Source organism: Mobula hypostoma, chromosome 5, assembly GCF_963921235.1.
Source record: "Mobula hypostoma chromosome 5, sMobHyp1.1, whole genome shotgun sequence".
Classification (NCBI taxonomy): Eukaryota; Metazoa; Chordata; class Chondrichthyes; order Myliobatiformes; family Myliobatidae; genus Mobula; species Mobula hypostoma.
In genome coordinates, this window is record NC_086101.1 from 170,851,163 (window position 1) to 170,863,488 (window position 12,326).

A 12,326-nucleotide genomic window follows, 5' to 3' on the forward strand; every position below is an offset into this window, starting at 1 on the left:
ACCCACCTGATCCTTGCTTCCTAATCCTCATGTATGCTGCCTTCTTCCACCTGACTAGATTTTCCACCTCACTTGTCACCCATGGTTCCTTCACCATACTATTCTTTATCTTCCTCACCGGGACAAATTTATCCCTTACATCCCGCAAGAGATCTCTAAACATCGACCACATGTCCATAGTACATTTCCCTGCAAAAACATCATCCCAATTCACACCTGCAAGTTCTAGCTTTATAGCCTCATAATTTGCCTTTCCCCAATTAAAAATTTTCCTGTCCTCTCCGATCCTGTCCTCTCCGATTCTGTCCTTTTCCATGATAATGCTAAAGGCCAGGGAGCAGTGATCACTGTCCCCCAGATGCTCACCCACTGAGAGATCTGTGACATGACCCGGTTCATTACCTAGTACTAGATCTAGGATGGCATTCCCCCTAGTCGGCCTGTCCACATACTGTGACAGGAATCCATCCTGGACACACTTAACAAACTCTGCCCCATCTAAACACTTGGAACTAATCAGGTGCCAATCAATATTAGGGAAGTTAAAGTCACCCATGATAACTACCCTGTTATTTTTGCACCTTTCCAAAATCTGCCTCCCAATCTGCTCCTCTGCATCTCTGCTGCTACCAGGTGGCCTATAGAATACCAGCAATAGAGTAACTGCTCCCTTCCTGTTCCTGACTTCCACCCATACTGACTCAAAAGAGCATCCTGCTACATTACCCACCCTTTCTGTAGCTGTAATAGTATCCCTGACCAGTAATGCCACCCCTCCTCCCCTTTTTCCGCCCTCTCTATCCCTTTTAAAGCACTGAAATCCAGGAACATTGAGAATCCATTCCTGCCCTGGTGCCAGCCAAGTCTCTGTAATGGCCAGTACATCATAATTCCATGTATGTATCCAAGCTCTCAGTTCATCACCTTTGTTCCTGATGCTTCTTGCATTGAGGTACACACATTTCAGCCCTTCTACCTTACTGTCTTTACGCCGTTTATTCTGCTTCTCTTTCCTCAAAGCCTCTCTGTATGTTAGATCTGGCTTTACTCCATGCAATTCTTTCACTGCTCTATCGCTCTGGGTCCCATCCCCCTCGCAAATTAGTTTAAACCCTCCCGAACCATGCTAGCAAACCTACCTGCAAGGATATTGCTCCCCCTCGAGTTCAGGTGCAACCCATCCAATCTGTACAGGTCCCACCTTCCCCAGAAGAGAAAATAAATCTCAGGGTTGTATATAGTAACTTTGAACTTTGAGACCAGCAATATTTTGCCTGTGTGATTTTTTTTTCCTTTTTCCCTTCATTATCTGCCTTCAGTAGCAGTTGAAACCCACACAAGCAGAGGTAGAGTTCCTTTCTGACCAACTGCACTTTCAGTGCCCACAGTACTGTTGAGAGGAGGAGATTCCAAAAAGGGATAGCAATATATTTAAAATCAGGGTGGAATATATTGCCATGTACCAGATTTCTTTGTATATGTACACAGATCCTCCCCACAAACAAATGCCTGATAGCGGCATATAAGATAATGAGAGGCATTGATCGTGTGGATAGTCAGAGGCTTTTTCCCCAGGGCTGAAATGGCTAACACAAGAGGGCACAGTATTGAGGTGCTTGGAAGCAGGTACAGGGGAGATATCGGGGTAAGTTCTTTTTTAAAAAACGCAGAGTGGTGTGTGTGTGGAATGGGCTGCCGGTGACAGTGGTGGAGGTGGATATGATAGGGTCTTTTAAGAGATTCCTGGATAGGTACATGGAGCTTAGAAAAATAGAGGGCTGTCAGTAACCCTAGGTAATTTCTAAAGGAAGGACATGTTTGGCACAGCTTTGTGGGCCGAAGGGCCTGTATTGTGTTGTAGGTTTTCTACATTTCTAAATGCCTGACTACTGCACTACAAGCATTTGGTGGACCTGTGGAATGGATTTGCCAGCTGTTGTGAAGCTGCAGGCAATTGTTCTTGACACCAGCTGGAAATTTGTCAAATTGAATTATAAAATATATTCTAGTTAACACTTTGACCATCTTGTAAATCCTATCTAGAGTCACACTGTCTGGTCCAGCAGATGTATCCTTTCTAAAAACTGTCAGTAGTATTTAAAACCTTGTCTTTTAAAGAAAAAAAATTCATTATTATGCTCAGGCTAAATTCATTAATATCAGCTTTATTATTAACAATAGCAAAAAAAAAAAGGATTTAAAATGCTTCTGCAGGGTGTCCATTCCAGTGGGATGACCCGGCTCTGCAGGCATGTTCTACCATGTGTGAACTTTGCTCACAGGCTCATTTCCAACTTGCAGGCTGTTCAGATTACAAACAGACCTCAAGAACAAGAACTTTGCTGTAACCAGGAGAGATCCTGTATGCTAGAGGCCTTCGATTTGGGACAATTATTTCAGAAGACTTGTTGTGTTGCTGCAGTTCATTTTGTAGATGGAACGTAACTCTGAATTGCCAATGGAGGAGGGAGCAAATATTTTGAGTGGTGCCAATCTAGTGAACAATTTTCTTCTGGATGGAGTCAAACTCCTTTAAGCATTGCTGGAGTTACATAAATCATGATCCTGACACGGTCTGTCGATGGTAGAAATGGTTTTGGTGTCAGGAGATGGAAGGGAAATACCACTGAAAAATCAAAACACTTAGATTGGGTGAATGTGGAAAAGATCTTCCTATAGTGGAAGAGTCTAGGACCAAAGGACACAGCATCAGAATAGAAGGACATTCCTCTTGAACAAAGATGAGGAGGAATTTCTTCAGCCAGATTCTCTGGAATTCTTTGGCATGGAGGTTATATTTAATATCACTGGTTATATTTAAAATGGAGGTTCATAGGTTCTTGATTAATAGGGTCAAAGTTTACAGGGAGCAGGTAGGAGAATGGGGTTGAGAGGGATAACGAATCAGCTATGACAGCATGTCAGAGCAAACTCAGAGACCCTAATGGCTAATTGTGCTCTATTTTTATATTTTTTGTGCTCTAATTTCCTCCTTAACTAGAAAGTAGATTTTTCTTAAGTACTATAAAATATTTTGATAATGGCCAGCACTTCAAAATAAGTTTCAAACTAATCTGTATTATTTATTCAGATTTCAGAGTGAACCGCAAGGTTCCCGCGATTAGGGTGGTTGATGTCTATAACATCATGTGTCATGTTGCTGGAATCGAGCCATTGCCAAACAATGGTTCCTGGTCCCAAGTGGAGTTAATGCTGAGAAACAAGTCCATTGTGACCCTCAGAGCAGAAGCTGGTATCATCATGATGACAGTAACACTTGCCTGGATGCTTTTCTAATATGTTTTTAAGTCCTTTCAGTGTTTGTTATTTTAATTAAAATTTTGGCCAAGATTGTTGTATTTGGTTATTCTTCAATTTGTTTCTAACATCAAATTTTGTAATGAAACTTTGCACTTGTATTTCTGGGGCAAAGGCATATTTTAAGACTTCAGTACAAAAATCAGTCATTGAACACCACAGCCTGGAAGCAGGTCCTTCAGCCCACCTAATCCATGCCAAACTATTAATCTGTCTAGTCCCATCGACCTGCATCAGGATCATAGCCCTTTGTGCTTCTCCCATTCATGTACTTATCTAAATTTCTCTTAAATGTTGAAATCAAACCCGCATCTACCATTTCCATTGGAATTTCATTCCACACACACACATCCTCTGAGTCAAGAAGTTCTCCCAGATGTTCCCTTTAAACATTTCACCTTTCACCCTTAACCTATGACCTCCAATTGTAATCTCACCCAACTTTAGTGGAAAAAGCATGCTTCCATTTACCCTATCTAATTGTTTAAGGGGCATTACTGAAAATAACAAATGATTACTGAGTTGCCTACTGGGATGAAGGTGGCTGCATTTAAGGGTTCCTTTTCAAGGTTGAAAATGTGCATTGTGATTATGCCATAAGTACACTTGCTGAGAAGATCACACCCCTCGATACCGGTTCACGTGGAGTCGATTATGATAATGGTTCAGCTGTATCTCAGGTGCGATGCACTCACCTTTAACCTTGGTTTAATCTTACTCCAGAGACTTGAGGACAAAGTTAAAACTGTGCTTTAGAGCAGGGCTAAGAGAGGGCAGTACTCTAAGGTGCAGCAAATCATAAACACCTGCTTTTGCAAATGCTGGAAATCTTGAACAACACACACAAAATGCTGGAGGATCTCAGCAAATCAGGGAGCAGCTATAAAGAGGGGTGTGGTGGGAAGTGAGGAACTTCAGGGCCAGGTATGTAAGGGCTCTTATGGGCAAATTTATACTTCTGTGTCGAATCTACGCCGTAGGTATGGCGTAGCCACGTACCCTATGCCGTAGCCTGATGCGCACCTCTCCAAAAATGTAACTACGTGTCGCGGCGATGCAGACCGCAACAACTGTGATTGGTCTACTTGGTAGCATCGCATTTCCAGCTGCTACTTCTCGTCAAATCGTCAAATCTACCTGCCGACATCCAGAAGTATTTGAAATGCATTTCCTCGTCCACGTCACTCAGTGGCCGGACAAGCACAGAAAATTCACCCTCTTTCTGCCTCAATCCGTTCAATGGTCGTACACACCATCTCCTCCGACGTCTTCTCTCTTTTCTGCGATGCAGCAATTTCACTAAAAGTAACTTGTTGGAGTTGGAGCTAATAAATGTTGAACATGATGCGTTCAGTTTCAGTCGCCATCGTTTGAAGTACACAAACTCAACACAGTGGCATAGAAAGCCCACCGCCAACCAGTGTTTTGGCGGTGAATTGCAGAGCGACGCAGGCACACCAACGCATAAGTATAAATGCTTACAACGGCGTAGGCTATGGCGTAGAGTGTACGCAGAAGTATAAATCAGCCTTTATGGACAATTCCAACAATAACAGACCTAAACACCAGGTACTCTGATCCCACGGCATTGACATCACCAATGTGCAGCTACGGCCTGAGGAGGTCAGTTTAAGGAAAAGGACAATAGGTACACTACCCTTTGAATGGGCAAACCAGGAAAGAAGCATCATCTTCACAGAGCAACATCACCAAACAGAAGCTATCTGTTGTCTCTCTACAATACTATCAAGTGCTTTATGAACCTTCTGCTCAGTTCAGATATGTTGGGATTGGGTTGGCATTGGAGAAGATTACCAGTCAGACAGAAAATAAGTTCAAGGATGTGTTCATGGTTTCCTTGATGAACTTCCAACATCCCAATAAATTTCTTTATTCCCACTCGCTGCCTCCTACCAATCAGCCAATGCTCTAACCATGCCAGTAACTTTCCTGTATTACCATGGGCTCTACCTTGGTGAGCAGCCTCATGCGTGGCACTTCGTCAAAGGCCTTCTGCAAGTCCAAATGTACAACGTCCACTCTATCTCTGTGTTGCTCCACTTTATCTATCTGACTTGAGTGTGCCTGTTTCAGGGTGGTTCAACAATCTGATGATCACAAGTGCAAAGAAGCTGATTGCAGTTACCCTGGCAAGGGGTTTGTAGAAAAAACCTGAAATCCTAATTTATGCCCCTTCAAGTAAACTGTGCATAAAGAAATCAAACTCACCTTAAAGAAGATGGCAAGTGTTTATGGAATTTTATGTAGCAAAGAATACTTCAATTTTAAGACTATTCAATAGAAAATGGAGATTACCCTTCCTGGTCTTTCACTCCTTCACTTCAACTCTCCAGAACACACCTCAGAAATCGAAACAATAAATGGACTGAATGCAGCCAAAGCACTGATGGGCTTCTTGCTGAATTCCATGAAGTTTTTCATTCTGAACTGAATGTCAGTGTTGTTGGAACAATTCCGCCATACACAGTAACTGAGAGAAGAGGCATTTGAGTGTCTCTGGTCATCTGGTTTGGCTGTTCTGCTTGCCTTCAGTTACCCAGGCCAAACACTGAGGAGCTGTTCAGCATTGTTGCCCTTTGGCCTTGCTTGAGAGGTTCCTCATACAAGGTTCCAATGCATCTCAAAAAATAAAATAAAAAAAAATAAATTTCTTGGTCTAACTATAGCCCTTGCCATGTTGAAACTTATAACATCTGTATTCATTTGGCCTGGACAGAGAGGGCAATTTACACTTGCTATTCCCTGCCCTGCTTCAGCTCATCTAATTGGTCCATGATCAAGATCTGGCTGCCAACATTCATACCTACCTGTACCTACAGAATGCTGAGATATTTCTGTTATGAGTGCCAGTGTTTGGGCATTTGGGCTGGCAATTCCCAACCCATATCTGCATTTACTAATCCTAACTAACCCTGTACTCTATAAACTGATTGTGTTGTTATTGATCTGAAAGAAGCCCAAACCCTAACTGGCTTTCCAGAGCCCTCCCCAGTCTAGAATCTGTAGGAAGAGCATCAGCACTAGCATGTGACTTCTTTACCTCTGTATTATCCTGTCCTCCTGATAATCGAAAGCAGAACATCCCTTCCAGGAGTTGGTAATATCTTGCTAACTTTGCCATGTCTTGTCCTCTGAACATCTGCTGGTGCTCAGCCTGGAGACACCTCTGGTGACATCTCAGCTGATAGAGTCACTACCTCACAGGTCCAGAGACCCAGATTCTGTTCTGCCGTCGGGTGCTGTCTACATTGAAGTGACACCTTCTGCCCTGTTACTGCAAGGGTTTCGGGAGAGCACAGTAGCGTAGCTGATAAACCTGCTGCTGCACACATTCGGTGATGCAGGTTCAGTCCAGTGAGGAATTTGCACAGTCTCCCTGTGTCTGCCTGGGTTTTCACAGGGTGCTCCAGTTTCCTTCCATATCCAAAGCCATGCAGGCTGACAGGTTAAATGATCATTGTACATAATCACAATGGTGTAGGTGAGTGGGTAGAATCAGATGAAGTTGATGGGAATGTGGCAAGAATAGAATGGGATTAGTGTAAATGGATGGTCTTCTGTTTCTGAATGAACGTGGTCACTCAAACTTACCAACTGACTGAGACTTCAACCTTTACCCATCATCAGTGATTGACACACAGGCAATATAGACATTGATTGAATCTACTCACCATCGTTTCAGACACAAGGCACATCTGAAATCAAAATGCCAGTATAACTGTTACACTCTGATGAAACCCTCCTCCTTCCAACATGTGGTGGAACAGGTGCTAAGTTGAACACTTAATATAAGGATCTGTCTAAAATTGAAGAGTTGCTGAGAAAAGGCATGAAGGGTCCTACATTCCCTCGACCAATCTCTAATACCCTCTCTGGTTTTGAATTACTAAGGGTATCCAAGACTGTTTTATCAATATGTAATGTGTTTACTTTTACTCTAAATGGATAAAAATTAATTAAATTTATACATGAACTGGGTTGTTATCATGACAGCTGAGTCTGCATTACCAATCAAGATTTACAAGGTGCTATTTTGTCATGATTAACCTATTGAAAAATGAACTTTAAAAAAATAAAAGCTGTTAAAAAAGAATGAATAAATTGTCGCAGAATGTATCATAAAATGTTTGTATCATTCAGTTGAATTAAACACATACATTTGCACAATGAATTTTGATTTCATATTTCATTGATATTTCATTTTGAAAAGGCACACAAGCCTTGAAATTGGATTTCGCTCTTTTCTACTGCTTTATACTGCAAGTATATTTCGCACTAACAATTTTTTTTAAAATCTGTGTTCTTTTTTCTATATTTTAGATCTGGTGTTGCAGAATGAGAAAAAGTCAACTGATGACCGAGTCGTAGTTAAGGGTTGTTTAAAGAATAAAAATAATAGAATTTTAAAAGAATGTTGAAAGTGATTTAATAATTGGCTTTGGTTCTTTGAAAATTACATTGTGGCAGTTCAAAAATTCAAAGTAAATTTATTATCAAAGTACAAATACTGTAACCATATAACAATTACAGCACAGAAACAGGCCATTTCGGCCCTTCTAGTCCGTGCCAAACTCTTACTCTCACCTAGTCCCACCAACCTGCACTCAGCCCATACCCCCTCCATTCCTTTCCTGTCCATATACAGTAGCTGTCCAGTTTAACTTTAAACGACAACATCGAACCTGCCTCAACCACTTCTGCTGGAAGCTCGTTCCACACAGCCACCACTCTGAGTAAAGTTCCCCCTCATGTTACCCCTAAACATTTGCCCTTCAACTCTCAACTCATGTCCTCTTGTTTGAATCTCCCTCACTCTCAATGGAAAAAGCCCATCTACGTCAACTCTATCTATTCCTCTCAATTTTAAATACCTCTATCAAGTCCCTCCTCAACCTTCTACGTTCCAAAGAATAAAGACCCAACTTGTTCAACCTTTCTCTGTAACTTAGGTGATGAAACCCAGGTAACATTCTAGTAAACCTTCTCTGTACTCTGTCTATTTTGTTGACATCTTTCCTATAATTTGGTGACCAGAACTGTACACAATACTCCAAATTTGGCCTCACCAATGCCTTGTACAATTTCAACATTACATCCCAACTCCTATACTCAATGCTCTGATTTATAAAGGCCAGCATACCAAAAGCTTTCTTCACCACCCTATCCACATGAGATTCCACCTCCAGGGAACTATGCACCATTATTTCTAGATCCCTCTGTTCTACTGCATTCTTCAATGCACTACCATTTACCATGTATGTCCTATTTTGATTAGTCCTACCAAAGTGTAGTACCTCACATTTATCAGCATTAAACTTCATCTGCCATCTTTCAGCCCACTCTTCTAATTGGCCTAAATCTATCTGCAAGCTTTGAAAACCTACTTCATCATCCACAACTCCACCTATCTTAATATCATCTGCATACTTACTCATCCAATTTACCACCCCATCATCCAGATCATTAATGTATATGACAAACAACATTGGACTCAGATCCCTGAGGTACACCACTAGTCACCAGCCTCCAATCTGACAAACAGTTTTCCACCACCACTCTCTGGCATCTCCCATCCAGCCACTGCTGAATCCATTTTATTACTTCAGTATTAATACCTAATGATTGAACCTTCCTAACCAACCTTCCGTGTGGGACCTTGTCAAAGGTTTTACTGAAGTCCATATAGACAACATCCACCGCTTTACCCTCGTCAACATTCCTAGTACCCTCTTCAAAAAATTCAGTAAGATTTGTCAAACATGACCTTCCACGTACAAATCCTTGTTGACTGTTCCTAATCAGAGCCTGTCTATCCAGATAATTATATATACCATCTCTAAGAATACTTTCCATCAATTTACCCACCATTGATTTCAAACTCACAGGCTGATAATTGCTAGGTATACTCTTAGAACCCTTTTTAAACAATGGAACAACATGAGCAATACACCAATCCTCTGGCACCATCCCCGTTTCTAATGACATTTGAAATATTTCTGTCAGAGCCTCTGCTATTTCCACACTAACTTCCCTCAATGTCCTAGGGAATATCCTGTCAGGACCCAGAGACTTATCCACTTTTATATTTCTTAAAAGCTCCAGTACTACTTCTGCTTTAGTTTCCATAACTTCTCTACCTGTTTCCCTCATCTTTCACAATTCAATATCCTTCTCCTTAGTGAATACCGAAGAAAAGAAATCGTTAAGAATCTCCCCCATCTCTTTCGGCTCCACACATAGCCGTCCACTCTGATTCTCTAAGGGACCAATTTTATCCCTCACTATCCTTTTGCTATTTATATAATGGTAGAAACCCTTGGGATTTATTTTCACCTTACTTGCCAAAGCAACCTCATATCTTCTTTTAGCTTTTCTAATTTCTTTCTTAAGATTCTTTTTACATTCTTTATATTCCTTGAGCACCTCACTCACTCCATGCTGTCTATATTTATTGTAGATCTCTCTTTTTTTCCAAACCAAGTTTCCACTATCCCTTGAAAACCATGGCTCTCTCAAACTTTTAACCTTTCCTTTCAACCTAACAGGAACATAAAGATTCTGTACTCTCAAAATTTCACCTTTAAATTACCTCCATTTCTCTATTACATCCTTCCCGTAAAACAAATTGTCCCAATCCACTCCTAAATCCTTTCACATCTCCTGAAAGTTAGCCTTTTTCCAATCAAAAATCTCAACCCCGGGTCCAGATCTATCCTTCTCCATGATTATATTGAAACTAATAGCATTGTGATCACTGGACCCAAAGAGCTCCCCAACACAAATCTCCGTCACCTGACCTATCTCATTCCCTAACAGGAGATCCAACACCACCCCTTCTCTCGTTGGTACCTCAATGTATTGCTGCAAAAAAACTATCTTGCACACATTTTACAAACACCAAACCATCCAGCCCTTTTACAGTATGGGCTTCCCAGTCTATTTGTGGAAAATTAAAATCTCTCACAATCACAACCTTGTGCCTACTACTAATATCTGCTATCTCCTTACAAATTTGCTCCTCCAATTCTTGCCCCCCATTTGATGGTCTATAATACACCCCCATAAGTGTTACTGCACCTTCCCCATTCCTCAATTCCACCCAAATAGCCTCCCTAGACGAGCCCTCTAATCTATCCTGCCAGAGCACCGCTGTAATATTTTCTATGACAAGCAATGCAACCCCTCCCCCTCTTGTCCCTCTGATTCTATCACACCTGAAGCAATTAAATCCAGGAATATTTAGTTGCCAATCACACCGCTCCTGTAACCATGTTTCACTAATAGCGACCACATCATACTTCCAGGCATCAATCCATGCTTTGAGCTCATCCACCTTTCTTACAATACTCCTAGCATTAAAATAAATGCATTTAAGAAATTTTCCACCTCTTACTCTGTTTATCACTAACTGTGCAAACGATTTTACTATTTTACTGTACGTTACCATATTTTTGGGTATTTACAATAAATACAAAGAAACACAATAGAATTGATAAAAAACCACTAATGTGCAAAAGATAACAAACAGTGCAAATACATAAAAAATCAAAATGATAATAACAAAATAGAGAACATGAGATGAAGAGTCCTTGAAATTGAGTCCGTAGATTGTGGGATCAGTTCAGTGCTGGGGTGAGTGAAGTTATCCTGTGTGGTTTTGGAGCCAATGGTTGAGGGGTAATAACTGCTCCTGAACCTGGTGGTGTGGGACTTGAGGCTCCTGTATCTCATTCCTGATGGCAGCAGTGAGAAGAGAGCATGGCCTGGTTGGTGGGTACTTGAATCAGCAACAGCCAAATTTAAAAAATAACTAACACATTGTTTCTAGTTAACATACATTCCTTTAATACATTAAAAATAAAATAGGCCCAGATGTGGCTATCAAGAGAAGGTAAATGAAGTATTAAACCAAAGGATAAGACTTAAAACTTTGCCTAAACAAATAATTAAACTTGTGAATTGGAAAGCTTCAGCATTCAGCAAAGGACCACCAAAACATTGATAAAGGAAAGTAGAAAAGAAATAGATGTATTTGGTGCAAATCCAGATCAGATAATTGGAACATAAATGATGGAAATCATTCCTTTCATGGAATTTCAATTCTTGCTGATGAGATTGGTCATACTTTCAAATTCTTAATTTTGTGAACTTTCAAATTCTGTTTAGAACTTCCGGGGTCATCTATAGTTTAGGTACAGATTAAGCTGATTAGATGAACAGCTGTGTTCTGGCTCTGATGGCCTGGTCAGTGAGGCAGATGAATAGCAAAAGGAATTCAATCTGAAGTATGAGGAAGGGAAAAAGAAAGTATGATAAAGTGGCAAAATATAGAGTGCCACAATTTCTCATTATTGAGTTGAGCTAAATGCCCTTGATCTCACTGTTTGTTTGAGCATACTTTGTGAAAATTGGAAGATGTCTGAGAAGTCTCCAGACAGTTGTGTAAGAAACAGTTAATTCTGTTTCTTTTCTACAGATGCTGCCTGAGTAACGAACATCAAATTGATTTTGGAGTTTACAAAGGAAGTGGGACTGTTCGGTAATAATATCAAAGAGGATACTAAAAGCTTTTTCAAGTATATAAAGAGTAAAAGACAGGTGAGAGTAGATATAGGACCAGTAGAAAATGATGCTGGAGAAAGATGGCGGAGGAACTGAACGAGTATTTTGCATGTCTTCACTGAGGAAGACATCAGCAGTATACCGGACACTCAAGGGTGGCAGGGAAGGGAAGTGTGCGCAGTCACAATTACGACAGAGCAAGTACTCAGGAAGCTGAATAGTCTAAAGGTAGATAAATCTCCCGGACCAGATGGAATGCACCCTCGTGTTCTGAAGGAGGTAGCTGTGGAGATTGCGGAGGCATTAGCAATGATCTTTCAAAAGTCGATAGATTCTGGCATGGTTCCAGAGGACTGGAAGATTGTAAATGTCACTCCGCTATTTAAGAAGGGGGCAAGGAAGCAAAAAGGAAATTACAGACCTGT

General features: G+C 40.9%; 1 protein-coding gene across 1 annotated transcript in view; it reads left to right on the forward strand.

Moving 5' to 3' along the window:
* Positions 1–7,510, forward strand: part of enpp6 (ectonucleotide pyrophosphatase/phosphodiesterase 6) — a 68,582-nt gene extending 61,072 nt beyond the window's left edge. Inside the window, exon 8 of the mRNA XM_063049412.1 lies at positions 3,092–7,510. Within this exon, the coding sequence (XP_062905482.1) occupies positions 3,092–3,297 (206 nt within the window). The 3' untranslated portion in view covers positions 3,298–7,510. The remainder of the gene's footprint in view (positions 1–3,091) is intronic.
* Positions 7,511–12,326: the final 4,816 nt, after the last annotated feature.